This window comes from Leptonychotes weddellii, chromosome 2, assembly GCF_054177405.1.
Source record: "Leptonychotes weddellii isolate Sample4059 chromosome 2, ASM5417740v2, whole genome shotgun sequence".
In the NCBI taxonomy this organism is placed as follows: domain Eukaryota; kingdom Metazoa; phylum Chordata; class Mammalia; order Carnivora; family Phocidae; genus Leptonychotes; species Leptonychotes weddellii.
In genome coordinates this window covers 96,412,728-96,433,980 of record NC_138370.1, presented here as the reverse complement: position 1 = coordinate 96,433,980, position 21,253 = coordinate 96,412,728, and the positions used below count along the sequence as shown (strand labels likewise).

General features: G+C 42.4%; 1 protein-coding gene across 6 annotated transcripts in view; it reads right to left on the bottom strand.

Annotated features, from left to right (window-relative positions):
* Positions 1–10,109: 10,109 nt before the first annotated feature.
* ELOVL6 (ELOVL fatty acid elongase 6) overlaps positions 10,110–21,253 on the bottom strand; it is a 129,798-nt gene continuing 118,654 nt past the window's right edge. For all 6 annotated transcript variants that reach the window (XM_081812007.1, XM_031025771.2, XM_006727203.3 and 3 more), the window contains 2 exons: positions 19,884–20,035; positions 10,110–12,538 (listed from right to left, as the gene is read on the bottom strand). In XM_081812007.1, coding sequence (XP_081668133.1) covers positions 12,114–12,538; positions 19,884–20,035 — 577 coding nt within the window. In that variant the 3' untranslated portion in view covers positions 10,110–12,113. The remainder of the gene's footprint in view (positions 12,539–19,883; positions 20,036–21,253) is intronic.

Sequence of the window (21,253 nt, the reverse complement as noted above, 5' to 3'; positions counted from 1 at the left end):
AATGTCTTTTATTTTAAAGCAATGTTTCTTGAAGTATACAAGAATAAAATATCATAAGCCCGGGATTTGCCTTAAAACAAATACGGCAGGGCGCCTGGGTGGCTCGGTCGGTTAAGCATCTGCCTTCGGCTCAGTTCATGATCCCCAGGTCCTGGGATCGAGCCCCGCATTGGGCTCCCCGCTCAATGGGGAGCCTGCTTCTTCCTCTCCCACTCCCCCTGCTTGTGTTCCCTCTCTTGCTGTGTCTCTCTCTGTCAAATAAATAAATACAATCTTTAAAAAAATAAAACAAATATGGTAAATATAGCAAAATGTTAGTAAATGTTGTCTAGATAGTAGGAATATAGGCTCGTTATACTATTCTCTTTACTTTGATGTATGCTTAAAAGTTCTCATGATAAAAGGTTTAATCAGTGGTTAGATGCAATAAAGTTACCTATGAATTAAGCTCTGAGGAGCATTTCAAAATATAAAAAAAACTTCAAATTGTTTTTTAAAATGCACATATATATATGTGAATGTGGGACATTTTAGGAAGAAACTAAAATAGCTTTTCGGATGTAGTAAAGATTTTTCTCGATAAACAACCTATATGTAATAAAAGAAAAAGAAAAGGAGAGAGAAACAGTCTTAACACTATTTGTTGAGGATATGGGCTTTATTCTAGTTTCAGAGCTGGACACTTGATAAATCCACTGAGGAGAATGGCAATTTTGAAAGAAACATGCCGCTTTAATTAAAATGCAGTCACTGTAACATAATAGCAAAGTAATAGAGAAAGTACGCCAAAATTCTAGACGAGGGGAACCCTTTTTAGTGGCATTATACTGCAATTAAATGAGGTTTATAGAATTCCCATAGTTAAAGCAAAATCTATAACCTAAACTTCAAAATGCAGTTAATCTAGTTGGAATGGACAGACAAGCAAATGGGTTTCCTTCCTCAGCTCAAGTGCAGCTTGTGACGATTCAGTTTTCCTCACATCTCACTAAAGACGTTTCCAAATAAGAGGTTTGTTTGTGAGCTTAAAGGTAAGTGAGTAAGGGGCGCCTGGGTGGCTCAGTCGTTAAGTGTCTGCCTTCGGCTCAGGTCATGATCCCAGGGTCCTGGGATCGAGCCCCGCATCGAGCCCCGCATCGAGCCCCGCATCGAGCCCCGCATCGAGCCCCGCATCGAGCCCCGCATCCGGCTCCCTGCTCGGCGGGAAGCCTGCTTCTCCCTCTCCCACTCCCCCTGCTTGTGTTCCCTCTCTCGCTGTGTCTCTCTCTGTCAAATAAATAAAATCTTTAAAAAAAAAAAAGAAAGAAAATCTAAAAAAAAAAAAAAAGGTAAGTGAGTAGGTCTACACTGACCGATGCTTAGTGATTAATATTTCATTCACTACTTTTGAATGACAAGTACGTATTATTCAATTTAGCAATTTAAATATTTTAGGGTATTTTGAATACAATAGTCATTTGGGAGTTGTCTATGTTCCTGGAGTCAAGTTTCTTTTGCTAGAAAACCTCCTAACAAGAGACATGTTCCTGACAGACTCGCCCATTAGAACCAAAAAACAAAAAGGCCATTCTATTTTATTTTATTATTATTACTTTTTAAAGATTTTATTTATTTGACAGAGAGAGACATAGCAAGAGAGGGAACACAGCAGGGAGAGTGGGAGAGGGAGAGGGAGAGGCAGGCTTCCCGCAGAGCAGGGAGCCCGATGCGGGGCTCAATCCCAGGACCCAGGGATCATGACCTGAGCCGAAGGCAGACGCTTAACCATCTGAGCCACCCAGGCGCCCCAAGGCCATTCTATTTTAATTCCGATGTTTAAATTTAGATGTTTGTGTTGTATTAATAGTCCTGGCAATTTCAAAATGTATTACGCCAAAAAATGATATTTAAGCTATGAAGTGCAGGAGCTCACTTCTATCTCCGTAAGAATTTCTTTTTTATTACAATATTCATGCAAGAAGTAGGCTTTGGTGAAAAATGATCTCTTAGGACAGGTTACAGTAATATTTGGGCCCAAACAGTGGATGCTTAGGTGAAAGATATTTTCCCCTCAAGGGTTTTCGTTAATCATGAATGAATATAAACAAACAAACAAAAATGTTAGAAAGAACTTTACATTTGCCGTAATGTAAATGAATTGTTTGCCTTGCATCTCATTCTCTATTAGCCGAAAGAGATACTTTCTTTGTTTATAGAATGTTTTCTAATAATAATACAATGAGTGGCGCGCCTGGCTGGCTCAGTCGGAAGAGCATGCGACTCTTGATCTCGGGGTCGTGAGTTCGAGCCCCGCACTGGGTGTAGAGATTACTTAAATAAATAATTAAAAAAAAAATAATAAGACAATGAAGTTCTATAGGCGAATGTCTCATGGTGAAGAATAAAGAGAGGCTCATGTGTGGATCACCCAGAAAAGAGAAAGTAAAAATAACATTAGCACTAGTGGTAATATTAGCTAACATTTACTGAGTATTTACTTTGTCCCAAGGACTGAGTTTTTGCTTTGCAAGAATTATCTCATTTAATCCTCCTGATAACTCTGTGCAGTCCGTGCCGTTTTATGCACTGTGCCCAGATGAGGAAATGAGGTACAGAATTGCCAGGTTACTACTCCCATGCAGATGGCAGAGCAAGGCAGTTAGATTGCAGAGCCTATGTTCTGAAGTCCTAGACGAGAATTTTTCCGAATCACAAATGCTATATTGCACGAGATTTTAAATTTTCCAGTAGAATGAGCAAATATGAAGTAAATAATCCAAGAGCTGAAAATACAGTTCGGCCTGTTCATAAGTATACGATGATGAAGTACGAGGACTTTCCCAATATATGTGAACACACACATTGACACACATACACACTAAACACACAGTGTGAGCTCTGAAATGGCACAGGTTACATCCATGACTACATACTGACATTTATTCATCTTTTCAAAAAATAGTTAGCTCTCTCCCAGGCCCTGGCATCGCTAGGGAGAACAGGCAAACTTATTCCTGTCCTACAGAGCTTGCAATCTATTGAAGAAGGCTGACTATTAAATAGTCCACAGATAACTAATCATTTCATTACTGTGATGATAAGCCCCACCAAGTAGAAAAGCACAGAGCTGTGAGAAGAAAATGCAAGCACCCTAACCCGTACTCTGAGGCAGAGGAAATGGGCTTGTGGGAAGGCCGTGAGTCAGGAATAAACATAGCAATTCTAAGAAATTATCATGACTTTCTGCAGTTTGCCCGTTTAATTCAAAAGCCAATTTTTACTGGAAAGAAAAAAGACTTGTTTTAAATATGTTTGCATTTGTGTGGGCGGCAAAGGTGCGGGGGGGGGGGGGGTGGGGTGGTGAATTTAAGTAAGTCACAGAGCTGTCTCTACCTGTGGTCGGGGCAGGCAATAGGGAGTCTGCAGGAGAGCTGGGGAGGCTTCTGGAAAAGGAACTCTACCTGTGTCCTCTGCTAAGCTTGGATATGCCTGGGCAAGTCTGGGAGCAGATGTGGTCACAGGGATCCATTTACAGTGGGGCTATGAACTGTCCAGGGATGGTACTTGACCAAGTGGGACAGGAACTAGGTTCATTGAGCTCAAGCCAGGAAGAGGCTTTGCCCATGCGGAGCAGGAGGAAAGAGACATTCTGATGGCTGTTCCCACAGTTTGTCTCCTGGAGGTGTGTCTGGCTCCTGAGTAGAGAAGGAGGCCAGGTTTCCCACACAGAATATGTGACCAAGTGGAAAAAGGCATCTTGCCGCAGAGGAGAGCAGAGGGCGCTGTGCAGAAAGCAAGATTTCCGGGCCCAGTGGAGAGCTGCAGTAGCAGCTGGGCCTGGTGGAAATGGGAGGGAGGGAAGGAGGTGAGGTGGGGGTGATGGCGTAACAGAATCACCTGACAGAGGCTGTGAGACTCCTCTTGGCGATTTCCAGAATTAGATGCTGGGGACTTGGCAGGAAGTCAGAGGTCCTGCCTCAGTGGGAGCTACAAACTGGTAAACGATTTGTATCTACTGGCTGGTACATCCAAGGGAAATTCAAGTTACATGTAAATGAACAAATGAGTTGGCATGGCTGCCTAAGTCCGTTTGGAAACTCAGTACGTTTATTTAGGTTGTATTGATTTGATTCTTCTAAGACTCAGTTGAAATTAGAACGGCTTCTCATGTGGAGACAAAGTGCTCGTTTTGCAAAAATGCTCTGGAATTTTACAGTAATTCACATATTAACTATGAGCCGTGGAGGATGCAGGAAGCTTGAACACTGTTCGCTTTCTCTTTGTAGGGAGATATTGGCTGCCTTAGGAAACACCCGTCAGAGTTTTCGTAAATCAAACATAGCAGAGCAACACCCAGGGGGGCAGTTTTTCCCTCTAGAATGAAAGGAATTAGTGTAGTCGATAGAAAACGAGGCTGTGTGTGGAAGCACAGAGCGTAGCACGGGGGTCTGAAAAGACCAAAGATTGAAGAATCCAGCAGTGAGATTGAAGTGGTGGTCGTGGTGGTGGGGGGGGGGTCTGGAGGGGGCTGTCACGTGTGTTTAACCCTTAGGCTGCAACGTTGTTTTCACGTGTGTGGGTGTATAATCTTTTCCGTATAAATACATATCCTATAATGCATATATAAATAAGGTGAAACACCTTCAATTATTACGTAGACATGAACGACGAAAAGCAGAAGAAAATGTAAACGATTGCAGCATAAAATGAGGTAGTGAATTAGATAATAGTCTCTTTGCATCAGTAGGATCTGAGAGAGCTTGTTTGGAGGTTCTAGCAGGGGAGCGCAGCTACTCGTATACCCTTGACCGAAGAACGGTCCTCCTCTATCGGGGAAGGTCGTCCTCTTCGACGGAGCGCGCAGCTTCGGGAGGGACGCACATGGAGCGGTGAGGGAGGAAGGGGACACCCGCCTAGCCAGCCAGATCAGCCGAATCAACCCTCGATCAATGGGGTGACAGATGTCGCAGCCAGATCGCCCTCACATCCGCATCAGTAGGATCTGATAGTTTCCTGACCCAGAGCTTCTCATCATGCCAGGAGTCCTTTATTAGTGAGTGACATGGTGTTTCAGGACAGCACGGACGGAGGCAGAGAGCACAAGCCATTCTGTATGTGTATGAGTATCCAGCTGTGTGTGTTGGGGGGGGGGCAGTCATGTGGCCCATCCCATCCCCCCACGATGGCCATCCCAGCAAACACCACGGCTTCTCGGCAGGCCTCCCTATAGACTCAGGAGAGGTGTTTGGCACTAACTAAGATCCTGCCCCAGATCTACCAGAACTGGAGATTAATCAGCTATAGACTGACCAGTAGGGAGCTCTTTTAGTTATTTTAACTGTCCTGACCATTGATTTAGGGCATTCATGGGCTCCAATTAATTTCATTCATTTTGAAAAAGCAAAAAATAGCCAAGAGTGTTCATGTTGCTGAAATATTGGTATTCTGATCTCATTCTTAGGTTTTCATTTCTAGGAAGCCTGCTGTAGTAAATTTCTTGGTTTTGAAATTACATAAGTGCAGCCTTTTTGTTAGCTAGACAGTGATATAAAATGTATGTTTTAATGCTTGCTTTATTAATTTCTGGAGCTTGCATTGTATCAGACTGTGTTTTTATCAGAAGTTACATGATGGTACAGTCATTTGTAGTGGGTTTCTGAGAGCGCTATCAAAACCAGAAACACCCCCTAGGTTTGCCCTTCCCTCCCTCCCTCGTTCGTTCGTTCCTTCCTTCCTCTCTTTCCCTTTCTCTGTCTTTTTAGTGAAGTTAATGAAAATACTTTGTGTGTAGCATGGGGTTCCCCCCCCACTTTGTCCTGAGTTAAGAACATACATTAAATAGTTTATAAAAAGAATAGAAATTTCCATCTTTATTTATTCTGAGATGATGGGAAAAGAGGCATGTTCATAGTAATTTGGCTATGGAAAACATCCCCAAATGACAGGTTCTTGGTTTTGAATATATATGCTGCAGGGACATTTCTGTTGTACACATTATATAGATGTCCCCCCAAACCACAAAGAATGCCGTAAGACATTTAACCTAAAGAGTATACGCTAGAACATATGAGAGCACCAGAAGTTGAAGGTCAAATTTTAGGATCAGGGAGTGGATGAGCGGGGGACTACCCTTGCTAATAGCCCACAGGTGTGCAGGTAATGTGCCTTCCTAAGAAGGAGGTGCTGTGCTTTCAAAATATTTTCCCCAACATACATTTTGCCCTGAAACCCTTTGTCCAGTGACATGGCAAGTTGCCTCCTAGTTCAGTGCTAAGTATTGGAATTTAATTCATTCACACTCTACTTCTTTCAAAAGATTCAAATGGCAACAATGAAATTGAAGTTAGGATTATGTGAAAATTCTAGGGGCACCTGGGTGGCTCAGTTGGTTAAGCGACTGCCTTCGGCTCCGGTCATGATCCCAGGGTCCTGGGATTGAGCCCCGCATCAGGCTCCCTGCTCCTCAGGGAGCCTGCTTCTCCTGGAGCCTGCTTCTCCCTCTCCCTCTGCCTGCCACTCCACCTGCTTGTGCTCTCTCTCTGTGTCTCTCTGTGTCAAATAAATAAATAAAATCTTAAAAAAAAAAAGATTATGTGAAAATTCTATTCCTTCTACTTCTGTGACATTGGATCTAGCAGGAAAATTTTTCTTATCTGTAAAATGGGGGATCCAACTTGGACTGTCTGCCCTGTGAAGACTGCTGTGGTGAGCTAGTAGGTCTGGAAAGTGCATAAATTGTTATGTGTTATATCCGTGAAACACCACTGAAGGGCTAGGCCCCTTGTGGGATTTTGACCAGTGGTATTTGGGGACTACATCATGGTTGAGCTCTACTCAAGAACTGGAGTGACTCACTATGTTCCCTGAGCATGTTGGTGTTAAGTGCGGAATGACTTTTCTGAGACTTTTGAGTGCCCAGGATGCCCCCTTGGAACTGCCCAGAACAAGAGATCAAAGAAACTGCAAACATTGTTTGGCTTTAAATCAAAAGTTATGATTTTATTTTTAATTTTAAGATACCAAGAAAAAATATTTCTTTGAATGTCGTGAAAGAAGCACTTGAAAATAACAATTCCAACATTGCTGTGATTTGCTCTATGAGGCTTATATGGGTGAACTTCTATCTGAATATGGGCTCTGGGGCCCTGAAGAGGCTGAAGCTCCCAGTGGTTTTCAAGTTAGCAGCAAGCAACCTCCTGCCCGAACATGCCCAGACAGTCAGACGTGTCTGAAACGGACATGCCTGGGGAGCACTATTAGGCTACTTCTGGAGACTTCTTGATTTCTGCCCACTGAGAGAAGTTTCAAGTGCTGCCAAGCGTTGGGAAAGTAACAGTGTTTAAACACCAACAGGTGTCAGGACCCCGCAATGCTAGCCTAAATGGGTTGCAGTTATGGCTTGACCCTGATGTATGGGACCAGTTTCTTTAATCTAACCAGTTACTTCAGGAAAAGTTGACTACGACGTAGCTTCGGGTTTGGATTTCCACTGAAGTGTATCTGACTGCAAGACTTTTGTCTGCCCAACATAAAATCAAAATGCCTTTATTAAGACCTTCCCAAACCCACACCTGGGGGTGCTCCCAATGTCTCTCTTTCAGTGTTAGAACAACTTCTGTTCCACTTTTTTCTAAGTGTAATTCGGGAGGAAGGGAAGCTTGGAGATTATCTTTCCTCCTTCTGTGAGTCCTGAATTTTCAAAGTACCTGAGGATGAGGAAAGTAACGGGATGATTCAACAGGCTTGCGAAGATTCTTTGATGCTCTGCGCAGGTGTTCTTAACTGGTTTCTTTAGCTATGGGTTCCGCCACATGGCTGGAGGAGGTTTATAATGGGATTCTGTCACAAGTGGCATTCAAAAAAAAAAAAAAAGAAGCTCTAACTGCACTGACACTTGTTTTAAGTATTGGGGACCAGCAGACAGCGCCTGCTGGTTCATTGGAAAACTGGGACCTTCGTACGGATTGTTGGCACAAAAGAGTGTAAGGTTGCGTTATTAGCTCTCATTTCAGTGTGTATATGCTACAAGCCAAACCCTGTGGGGCATTCTTAGCAAAATCTCTTCTTGAGGATAAAGGGTCTGAGGCACAAAGAGTCAGACCTTGCCTATGAGACAGAGAACAACTTAAGAAAGCTACAGGGGACAGGGACTCACAGCATGAACATAGGCTCTACCGTCCTGAATTGATAGCAAAATGTGATTGGAAACAAAGACTGGAATGTCAGAAAGTTCTGGGCTTTCCTCATGAAATTTTCACTCAGTTGCACTCTCGGGGATGGAAACTTGTTCAGGGAAATAAGTGTATGGGAGAGACAGGCATGGGCCATCCACATATAACTCAAAGTGCTGAGCTCTGGGAGGCAAAAATCTCCCGGATCTTCTCTATTAACAGCTCTCTTGAATCAGCACATGGCCAGTCCAACAACTCTGAGGAAAAAAAAAAAAGCCCCCAGAATGTGCTGGAGCTGACAGTTGTGTGACACGTAGTCTCTGAGGGGAGGCTGTTTTATCAGGATAAAGAAAAGATATAACCTGAGCATGCTGTCTCTGCCAGGTAATTTAGCAGTCTGGGAATGAGGCCAGACTTCTGGAGCATTCTACTCAGTGTAGTTGACTCCAGGTGCATTATTTCTTTGATGTGAGGTTTTATCATAAAGACACCACATCTGATTTAAAAAAAAAAAAATCTGTAGATCTCTTTCCCAGAAGTGTTCTTCTATTCAGTTCTGCAAAACCCCTCCTCACATGAAGTTTCTGACTCAGGCCTGAGCTACATTAGTAGAGAGGTGGGGAAGTGAGAGGGACCCAATCAATTCTTTCTTTCCCCTTAAGCAACATATATGTATGTATTATTCCTACCCCGCCCCTCCAATTGTTATAGTAGAGTGTGAGTAGAAGGGTGAGAGTAAATCATCTGGAATAATAACCTCAATACATGATTTTAATTCAGTACTTTGACCTGGCATGGATTTAAATAACGTAGTGCTTCCTCTTTTCTCGTTAGCAAAACTAGAAGACCCAGATAAAACCTCCTGTTCTATGAATAGAGCATTTTTTCATTAGAATGTTTTTCATTGCAAACTCATAGACTTGGGTTGATACTCAGACTGAGGGCATCAAATTACATGCACTTAGATATGAAATGAAGGATGTTTGTTTTTTCAATCCAGAAACGTTTTCACCATAATGGGATTGGAATGCAGTAGAAAATCTCCAATAGAAAGATAATCTATTGCAGCATAGTGGGGCAGTTCTGAAAACTTGCCTGCCCCAAGTTTTTCTGGAATGTTAACTGACAGTAGGATTATCTGTGTGGCAGTCAGTTCTCTGGTAGGATTCAGATTTGCCATGGGCTAGTGGTCCAGCCTCTTATCTTGATACAATTAAGCAGTTAAACTGAGATGTTAAAAACACTGTATTGAACCTCTAATACCAGAATTTTTTTTTTTGTTTTTCTTTCTTCCCATGAGAAATGTCTGAAAAGCCTTTAGATTTATTTAGCCAATTTACAAACTATTTATTAGACATTCAACCTGTAAAAAAAATTCTAAGTTATCTCACAAGTGAACACAAGTATGAAATTGTACCAAGATCAAAGTGCTTTGGAAGCATCATTTAGAGTCTATTTAAGGTCTATGCTCATTTCCTTATTCTAACCTGCATTAAAGGACCAATGATTAATCAATGGATTCAATAATTAAATCAACCAGCTAAGCTCGAACTGGTCCTTCAATTAAGCTCAAGTCAGCTATTTGGCCTTTTTCTCATGTGAATTATTCTGCTCATTTTCTTTTATAAGAAAAAAAGCTTATTGCACAGTATCATGTCTTTTCAAAGCTCAAAAGAACATTATATGCAGCCTAAGAACCTCGTAATTGTTATAGCAGGACCTATCCTTTTAGCTCACGTCGGTTTCCACCCTAAGAATCACAACACATCCCTCCATCAGTTGTTTCTCATCTAAGAACCAATGTCAAGACATCGTAGACTGCCCACGGTAATTTAATACAGATGTAACAGCTTCCCTCCCTGCATAGCCCAGCGCCAACCCCCCCGCCGCCCCGCCCCGGGTCTAGCAGTCATGACCTGGTTTGCATGGATTCTTTGTTCATTGTTCAAACCCTTCACACAGAATGGGATAAAACTTTATTCTTTCAAATTCCACACATAAACAAGATGCTGAGAAAGCCCTTGTCATCTCTGACAGAAGCAGAGCAGCTCTGTTTCATGAATGACAGCACAATTAAAGCTAAAATAATATAAAAATAATCTGAAAAATCCCTTTTACTGTATACTCTCAAAGAAAGCAAAAGATAAACAACAGTTTTCTTTTTCTGCTAGCCAGAAAAACGGGTTCCTGTTCATCTGGGCTTTGAAGTTGAGTGTACCCCACATCTGTGTGCACGTATGTGTGGTGATGCATGTACGAGCTATATGAAGTGTAGCCGCTAATCATGCCATCTGGTTTGTCTAATCATGAAGCTACTTAACCGATTAGAGTACTAGCATATCACATTGAACGATTTTATATAATTGCTTCTTTGAAATACTAGGAATGTTGACACATTATTTGGCTTGTAAAGGACTGAAGTATTACAGATAATATTATATTATCTAGCTTTCATTTCTTTCTCTCTCTCTTTTTTTATAGAGAATATGGCTCTTAATAAGCTGATTTTCTGAGTTCCAGAGCAGAAGTCCTTTTTAAAAAAATTTCTGAAGCTGACTTGAAGCAGGGGGAAGGTCTTCTGATTTGGCCAAAAATATGACGAGTGTTTTAGATCATTGAAAACTTGAAGGATAAGTGTATCGGGGGCCCTTTGTTGTCACCTGTTCCAGCCAAACTTGCCATGAAGGGTTTGTTGAAGTATCTCCACTTGACCAGCAGAGGGCACTTTACACACCTCTGCGTCGCTCGGGGAGCAGACGCAGATGATGCGGAAACACAGTGTTCACCCAATATCAGGAAGAGCCCTGCAGATTTCTTTGTGAAATTCACAAAAATATAGAAAATATGGACCGTACAACAGGGTTTCATTTGGAAAGCCATGAGTGCGTGTGTGAAGTCAAATAGAGTGGGGGTATACCGAGTGTGTCTGTTGGATGGATCCTGGGCTCCCATCTTTCCCCACTGTCCTTTTCCCAGCTCAAGAATGGTACGGGGCTGACCCTTTTTAGAGGTGGTACAGAATTCATTTTCAAATCATTTGGTAGAGTTTTAACTTTGCTATTCGGTATTTACTCTTCCGTTCAAAAGCCTGGGGCCCCTGAACCAAGGATAATCCTTGAGAGCTCATTTCAGAGTGGAAATTACAGTGAAACCATCAGAAGTGCTCTGAGGTGGAGCTGCCCCATTAGGAACTGGTCTGCACTGTTTCCATCCTCCCAGGAAGAACCTTGGAAAAATATTGTGCCCCGTTTGGTTCTGGCAAAGTCACTAGCCCCAGACTGGGCTAGGAATGGAAAAACACCAGTCCTTCTCGTAGTTGAAATACAATTGTTTACATCGTTTTCATGAGAGGTGATTAAGACATCTCTTCTCACGGGGGCTACAGCTACTGGCCTTTCTTAAGAAGGCTTTAATTTTTGCAAAAGCATTATTGTCCTAGATATACACCCTGTGTCTCTTCCATTTTGTATCTATTCTATTGTGTGTCCAGAAAGATTAGAAAGGATTGTGTGTGTATGTGCTCGCACAGTTTCTTAAGTAAACTTCTTTCATTCTTAGAGAAATATAACACTTAGTAAATACTTTTTTTTCCACATAGTGTTAATAGCCTTTGTTGACCTTCTATTTCTCTCTCTCTCTCTCTCTCTCTCTCCCTCTCTCCGTGCCTCTGGCTCACTTTTGTTCTCATTTGCCCTAGAGCTGACAGTTAAGGAGGGAATGGGGTTTCCAGCAGCTGTCCTTTGAGACGGAGGTGCACTCAGTGAGTCCTCACCCAAAAAGGATCATAAACTTACTGGGTTGAGTCAACCTTATTATCCCTAAGCTGCCTTGGGTTGGGTTTTGTGTTTGCTCATGTGTTTTGTTTTGTTTTAGCTGCACCATATGTGATTCCTTGTGCCATTTTCTTTTGTCTATTGTTTTTCTTGATGACCCTGAGCTATGGCTTCCTCCTCAGTTCCAACACTATTCAGCCTTCGTTGTTTTCCTCATCTTGCCGATGTAGGCCTCAAAGAAGAAGTGGCAGAAGAGCACAAGGTAGCTGAGGTACATGAGTGAGGACCAGAAGATGTTCTGAAAGTGAGAGTGACACTGGTCATGCTGCATCCAGTAGAAGACCAAGTAGTTAATGACACAGCCCATCAGCATCTGAGTGATCTGGGACAAGGTGATGAACATGGCAAACTTGCGGGAAACCCGGAAACCTGCTGCTCGCAAGGCATAGTAAGAGTACATCACGGCGTGCACGCTATAGTTCATGGTCATGAACCAACCACCCCCGGCTACCATGTCCTTGTAGGAGTACCAAGAGTACAGCAGCACAGTGATGTGGTGGTACCAATGCAGGAAGATCAGCTTTTGCTTCCTCAGAATAATGAATATTGTATCTCCTGAAAGACAGAGAAGGAAAAAACCTACATGAGCCCCTCGACCGTGATGTAACAAGAATCCATATCTTCCCAACAAGGTACATAGCTTCAACTCGTACTTGGAGAGTGAAATGGACTGGGTTAGAATGCTGGACGGATACGTACTAGTTCCATGAGCTTGGGCAAGTTACTCATCCTCACTATTTTCCAGTTTCTGTAAAATGAGGATAGTAACGGGGGTAACAGCAGTAGCTTGGGATGGTCTGAGGGCTTAATAAGATGATCAGTGTGCCCTCCTGGCACATGGAGAACAGGCGATAAATGTTACTTTCAGAAGGCTGTTACACACAAAATCTTACCAATTTTCGATCCAGAAGGGACATGAGCAATCACGTTACCCAATTTCTAACTCGACCGTACATTTTAGGAAATGTTATCTGGAAAAGTCAAGTGACTTCTCTCAGATCATTTCTCAATAGAGAGAAACAGATTAGAGTTCAAGTGCCCAGCAAAACGTTCGTAGGCCTCTCTGGAGTACGAAGACCATTTTTCTTTGGTATATGGCGAAAGCTACTCCTAAAAAAACCTATCTTTGTGAGCTCCCTGTAAAAGGTGAAGCCTCGACAGACATTTGGTAGTCAGAGGAGGAAAATTGAAACAAAGGCAAAAACAGAAAAAAAGAGAAGAAAAGTCACCCTCTACCATATTTGCTGAACACGGTAACCTGAATATTTTATACCAATGAATCGAGTGATAAGAACAGAGAATGACACATTTTTACGGAGTTAACTTTGAGAAGGCTTTCCAGAATCTATTATTAAGAGCATCCTTTTGAAGAAAAAGACCACTGTCCCTAAGGTAGGAAAATTTATGTTATAGAAGCCAGAATTATGCTCAGGTAGGTAGATGCTATTTATATGTAATGATTCTCTGAAAAGCCTTAGGGATTCCAAAATATATACCATAGGACACTTATGTCCAAATGGATGAAGAGCAAGCATAGTAACAAATGCACACGATTCCATTAACAAGCATGAAAACAGGATTTATGCTCCATTCTCTTTCCTAGCTCTGTGTTCTTCTCAGGGCTGGGAAAACCCAACCTCCTTCATGACCTTCAGTGAACTCAAACTTGACTTGTTTCGGTACGACAAGGAGAACTAGAAGGTCCCTCTTCTTATTCTGAAATCTAATGAAGCATAAAGGGAATTAGTACTTACCTTGGTCTTATCCCTCAGACTTCACGGATGCCCTAAACCACGTGGCACTAGGAAGGGTCAAAGAATGTGAGGCCTTGGGAAGATTTTTAAGGCTCTGATGGCCGTGGTTGGAATAACCTAGGTGGTACCCCATTCCACTCAGCAGGAGCTCTTCGTCTGTTTCCCTACTGAAGTGTTAAACGTTAGCACTTCATATTTGTTTAGAACAGAAAATTCCTATTTGTTCAGAATAGAAAAGGAGAGCTACCGGTTGCTGCATCTCCAAGCATATTATAAAATTTCCTTTGAAGTCCTTTTCTCTCTTGCGAGATGCCTGACATATTATGCCTATGAGTGTCAGACAGACTGATAATGATTGATGGTGATAGTGGCTCTGACTAATGTACTTTAGGGACAAAACTGGTATCAGGAGACCTGGGGTCTACTTCTTAGCGTTAAACTGCGCTATTTTTGTGTGCCTGTCAAAGACCCACCATTTCTGTGTAATTACTACTCTGTGCCTCCCTTCGCTCAATAAACTATAATGTAGACACAATAATTCCAGCCTACTTTTGTTCACGGTGGAAAGAGGGTAGAAGTCCAAGGAATTACATGGTAAAAACAAATTCAGTCATTCATCATTGAGAAGATGTTTTTTTACAAGCCTCTAAGCATGACTGAAATGTATAAGCCACACAATACCCAAACACACTACATTAAGGTATTTGCTATAGAGTAATAAGTATCTCCTCCTTTTTCATTCTTTAGATTTAATCTTAACTCTATCGTCATTTTTACATTAAAACTTTATTGTCTAAAGAACAACTTCAGTGTGAGGAGAGTAATAGGGGACAAAAGACAGGCCATATTGGAATGGGCTAACCTGGAATGAAAAGTGGAACCTACGATTCTGGTACTGAAACTTGCTTTGTGTTTTTCGTGTCTGAGTAGGGGTCTCAGATCTCATTAGTAGGGGGCATGACTGAGACACATTATGTGTTTCCATTTAATATGGGGGAGCTGAAGGTGAAGCACATGTTACGTTTTTTTTTTTTTTTTACAGATTTATTTATTATTTTGGCGGCGGGGAGAGTGCAGGGGGAGGGGCAGAGGGAGAGGGAGATAGAAACCCAAGCAGACTCCTGCTGAGCATGGATCTGGGCGTGGGGCTCGATCTCACGACCCTGAGATCATGATCTGAGCCGAAACCTGGAGTTGGATGCTTAACCGACTGCACCACCCAGGCGCCCTGATGTCATGAGATCTTCCAAACAAAATTAATTTGAATTCCTTTAAGAATTTTTTCTGGAACAGACATACAGGATGGCAGGTGGAGTAATAAAGATGAGTATTTTCCAATAATAGCCCTGGAGCCTCTCAGGACCACCACTCTAATGCCGCATCAAGGTTACCATCCCCAAGAAGGCTGTTGACCTAGGGAATGGTAGTTTCCCCTGGGTAAGAGGAAGGGGACACTGGTGGGGTTCCGGAAGGGCTTCCTGAGACCTCCTATGTTTTTTTTTTTTCTTTTGTTTGTCTGGTCAAAGGTTTGGTTGGCAGTCTGGAAAGAATGTTGACCAACAATAAGCAGTGGGACTTTCGATTCTTGAACAATTCAGCCACGTCACCCATTTGAGTGACCGCTGGTTCATGTTTTCTCCACCACAGTCTCTCTAACTTTAGATTCAGCTATTTTCAGCCAAGAGCCAGTCTGTAGGTAATCTCATTCCAAAGTGTCCCTCCCAGCGGATACGCCTCCAGCCTGTGTGCCTGTTAATACAGACGTCTGTGCCGCTGTGGAGCCATCGGTCGGCATTTGGAAACACCCAGGGTGCTCAGAGTCCCCAAGAGGCCACTCTGTGTGGTTTGTCCCAGATGGCCGTGCCCCTCTTCACAGAGTTAGCTGGAGCTCTGCTGAGTCAGAGTTTCAAAAACAATGACAAGCTCAACTGAGCAAGGACCTAGACTCAGAGCAGATGTTTCCAAGTTTTAACAAAAGCAAATCTCAGCAGGTTTTAATATAATTCAAACAGTAGGCGCGCACAGATTTTGGCACACAAAGCAGGTTGGTGGTTCTCTTCTCCTCATTTGTTCTAATGGGTCGTAACTCTATAATTCACTGAAATGAGCTCATTGTTTTCTGCTGAAACAGAAAGCCCTTCTTGCTCTTAAGAGTGCAGTGAAGGGCAGTCAGTGTTTAATAGCGTCAGTTGGGGAAGAAGAAACAGTGCTAGGGAAGCATGATGGCGATGGTCGTGCAACGACACAAGTGTTCTTAATGCCACAGCCCTGTACGCTTAGAAATGGTAAATTTGATGTAGGTGTATTTTGCCTGCCCCTCCTCCCCCCAAAAAAGTATACTGAAAACTGCAGGCATGCGGGTTTTGGTGGGAAAATAGAGGTTTGGTATTGAACACAGAGGAACTATCCCTTCTCACAAGAACCTTCTCTTTCTGCTGCACATAAGGGAGTCCAGAATCTTAGAGTATTGAAAAGCAGAGCTTAGGACCTAAAAATAAGAAAAGTTCTCAATAATCCAAGTAGAGAGATCTTTCTTAATTAAATGGTAGCAGCAATGTCTTCTAGGAGCAAAAAAACTGGAAAGGGATTTAACTTCCAAAATGAACAAGAAGGCATCCAAGAAAACACGTTTGCTGAATTAGGGCTAGGGGCTGGCTATCTGGTTTTTGGATCTATTTTGATTCAGAAGTTTAGTTTGGCAAGACCATTTGTCAGTGAGCTCCAGAACATTTGAGAGAAAATACGGCATATCTTAAAACTGAAAAAAGGGTACTCTGACCATGAAAATACCTGTATAATGAACCTGAAACGACATGAAGAATATCACTAGCCTCATTAAAGAACCAGATCAAGTTTAGGATTTTATTTTTTTCCAACTCTTTAGCCCATTGTCAGCACTTCAATCCTTTATTTTCACTGTGAAGAAATGGATTGTTTGATATCCAGCCTACAAACCACTATGGTGAATGAGGCTTCTTAGGGAAAGGGATCACCAAAACAACAGCACAAGGGACTACGGTCCAGTTCCTTCTGGGCTCAAGAGGGAATAGAATTGTGTTCAATTATAAGCCAACATTGGGGTGGTAGGGAGTGGCATGTCTGGGTGTACATTAAATTAAGACAGGTGATTAATTAGCATCATCCAGACCAACACTCTAACAAGACAGAGGGCAATGGCACGAATGCCTCTTAGTACTTCACTAACAGTTCTTCTGTGGCAATTCGAACTCTGTCTGCTATCCTGAAACTTTGATGTCAGTATGGAACAGAAGATGGGAGAACAGACAGTATAGGTCGACTCATGTCTTTGAAGGAAAATGACCACTATGAATAGGTTGGGGTGGCTCTTCAAGAAATTATTCTAAAGGTAGAAGGGACTATTTTTAGTGTCAAGTCCCTCAAATTCACGTGGATAAAACTCAGAGCGCAGACAAGCAGCCCTTGCAAGGAAGATGATTTCAGGAAGCAAACACTGAGGATGCTCCTTTGCAATTTAAGGCTTAAGGCCCCAAAGCATAGAGGCACCACTGCTGATTCTTTTCAAAAATGTTGAGGGTAGTGAAACTGTGTGTTTAGTGGTGACATGTAGAGGGAGCCACATGGTTCGTGCATTTACTGTTTTCATACATCTGTAGTCAGTTCTGTGTCAAAAAAGATGGGCAGATTCATAAAGATACTTATTATACAGCATAAATGAAAAGTCAGAGATATCTGATATTTCTCAAAGTGAATAATTCTCAAACATTAATAATGTATGAATTTTAAAGAAAATGTCACACAACCCCAAGAGAATACGTGCTCACATTCTCAGACCAACACTAGTTTGAGAAGAAGTAATCTGGTTCAGATGCTCTATGAATCTAAAGAATAACTATGAAAGAAATATATCTGGCAAGACAGTCTTGTTTTTAATCTATAAGTGAAAACACAAAATTAAAATGTTCCCATAGAATTTTGAAATTCCTAAAAACACATCTGTCTTAGGCACTGTCTGTAGCTCCAAGTTTCAAAAACATTTTTCTAGCCTAAGATTTGGCAGCTTGTGGTCTCAATTCAAATATGAAAACTGGCCTCCTGGGGCCTGGTTCATAAAATTCATATTCTAAATTTCTTTTTAGAGGAGTTAGACATTCGATTCTAGCCCCTATTAAATGCCTACTGTAGGTGTTTAATATAAATATGTTAAGTGAATGAATGAATACATACATACCAATGCATTTCAACCTGCGTCTGCCTTCATGGGCTCTTGTGTGTGTGCATGCACACACAACAGTGATCTAGTCATTTTGGACTGTAGAGGATCTATCTCCATACCCCTGCTCTTCTTAGCAAAGATTTTCAGAAGTTTTCCTCTGCTGTTCTTCCCTTGCCTTTGACTTGGGAAAACAATGGTCAAACTAACAATTCAAATCAATTGCCCTCCCTTTGTAGGCAGGACAGACAAGTAGCCGACATTCACATCCGAGAGACCTCATATCCTTTGTGAACAGACACAGGATATGAAGTAAAGATACCTTAAAGAAAGACTGTGGATGATGAATAGATAAAGAAGATGCGGTGTATACACACACACACATACACACACACACAGGAATATTATGCACCCATCAAAAAACCAAAATCTTGCCGTTTGCAACAATGTGGATGGAACTAGAGGGTATTATGCCAAGCGAAATAAGTCATTCAGAGAAAGACAAATATCATATGATCTCACAAACTGAGGGTTGCTGGAGTGGTGGGGGGTGGGAGGGTTGGGGTGGCTGGGTGATAGACATTGGGGAGGGTATGTGCTATGCTGAGTGCTGTGAATTGTGTAAGACTGATGAATCACAGACCTGTACCCCTGAAACAAATAATACATTATATGTTAATTAAAAAAAAGAAGATAGTAGGAAGGGAAAAATGAAGCGGGGAAATCGGAGGGGGAGACGAACCATGAGAGACTATGGACTCTGAGAAACAAACTGAGGGTTCTAGAGGGGAGGGGGGTGGGGGGATGGGTTAGCCTGGTAATGGGTATTAAAGAGGGCACGTTCTGCATGGAGCACTGGGTGTTATACGCAAACAATGAATCATGGAACACTATATCAAAAACTAATGATGTAATATATGATGACTAACATAACATAATAAAATAAAATTAAAAAAAAAAAAGAAAGACTGCAGATAGCTTGAATTGTATGTGGCGTATAAGGAAAGTAAAACCACTAACCCCCTTTTTAGGAGAAACAGGAGAGGGAACCCAATCTATAAATAAATATTTTGAACTAAATAACAGAATTCTTAATTCCCAATCAAAAATTAAAAAACCCAAACAATGAATAGGTGTTCCCTAAGGATATATATGAGTTTGTGAGCTGATGGCCAGTACTGCTCACGGATGAACCCAGAGTTTATGATCACCAGCAGATCCCTTTCTCCAGCAGTAAAGATATTTTCCTGGTGAACTACATCCATGTCACATCCTTGCCACTAATTTTCCATTGTTTCTGTGAATCTGGACCACACTTCTATTCAACACCATTAAAGAGCTGAAGGAAAAACCTTAGGAATCTATATACATAGCCAGTATTTTGGATTCAGTTCTAGAAGGGGAGCCACATTCCTCTTCTCCAAGGCCCATCTCTTAGATGATTCAAATCAAACAATACCAGAAACCAACCCTTAGCATTTGTTAATTAGAACACGAGGACACCCAAATGGAAAGCCTAGTCTCCTCGTCTGAATCCTAACGGCAGGATGAAAGTCTGTTTCCTTGTGGGACTGGGAGAGAGCTGCACTGTGGATTTCCCTCCATATCATCATCTTAGCACAGCCATTAACGTGCTGGACAGAAGGCACCGGGTAGACTTTATACGCCCCTGGGAGTGTATTTCCAGTAGTGTCTGGAAGCCGGCATGTTTTCGTCAACGATTTTGCTCTTCACATACACAATGTACAATTGTTGAAATGGAGGGAAGGAGGGGAGAGAAAGAGATAGTGGAAAAGTTAATCAAGAACTCAAATTCATTGGTTATAATTTTCCTGCAACCAACAAAACAGGACCTTCAAATCGCTTCTTTGTCTGTTTTCAAATAAGTAAATCTTGTGGGTGTGTAGCTACCCAGAGGGGTTGGGGTGGAAACGGAAGGAGAGAAGACACTCACCTAGTTCGGGTGCTTTGCTTAGCACAAATGCATAAGCCCAGAATTTGCTGACAGGTCCATTGTAAAAACTCTGGTCACAAACTGACTGCTTCAGGCCTTTGGTCATCAAAATGTACACCATATAAGCACCAGTTCGAAGAGCACCGAATATACTTCATAATGAAAAGAGAAAAGAAACAACATTCAGGCAAATCATTTCATTTCTGACATTACCCACACTTAGAAAACTGCCTGCCACCTAGGGGAAAGAGGTCTAGATGACTCATAATCATTTGCATTGACCCAGAAGCATCTTAAAATGTTTTGTAAACGGGCGCCTGGGTGGCTCAGTTGGTTAAGCGACTGCCTTCGGCTCAGGTCATGATCCTGGAGTCCCGGGATCGAGTCCCGCATCGGGCTCCCTGCTCAGCGCGGAGTCTGCTGCTCCCTCTGACCCTCCCCCCTCTCATGTGCTCTCTCTTTCTCATTCTCTCTGTCTCAAATAAATAAATAAAATCTTTAAAAATAAAATAAAAAAAATGTTTTGTAAACAAGAGCAACAGAACGTCTCCGTGCTTTATTCCAAAGGCAATAGGTGATGCCACGTATTGCTCATCACTGTTACCAAGAAGAGGTCATGGCAAAGCGGAATGGATCCAGGGCAGGATCTCACGGAGAAGCTGGTGACCACTATGTTTCAGCTTGAGAACTGTCCCTTGGGGATGAGAGGGGGTTGGCTGAAGACTCTTGGAATGATGTCAAGTCCGTCCTATGTCCAATCATTTTCGAAGTCCCTCCCGGCTTGATTGCATGAAATATGTTTGTTTCTCTCAGCCAACTCTTCCTTTACCTTTGGACTGGCCTTATCAATGTAGACCTACTTGGCATCTTTCTGGACCCCCGCAGCAGCCTCTAACCCGCAACTGTCATCCCTTACCCCCTCTTCCACTCTCTAATCCGTCTTTCTCATGGAAGCCAGCAGAAGGCTTAGCTCTCCAGTCAGGCTCACTCCTCTGCTTCCCATAACCACAGGCTAACACTGTTCGAACCCCGTTCTTCAAAGCCCTGTCACGTCTTTGCCTCCACACAGGCGCAGGTACTCAGATTGTTGAGAAATAAACTGGCTGCAGGAGTTTTTATCAAGGAACTGCCAAGGAAACAGGAGAGCTCTGGAATGCGTTGAGCTCAGTAATGCAACCTGAAGTGTGAAAGAACTTTGCAACTGGAACAGGCAGTCTCCATTACGGAGTGATCCCCCAGGCATATGTACCACATGCATGACTGAAAGCCAAGCCCGCTGACCATGTGGGGAGCTGAACTCGGCCGTCCTTTTTCTGGCAGCATCCCCGTCAAGGCTCTAAGTCAGTTAGGAGATTAACCAGTGACAGCTG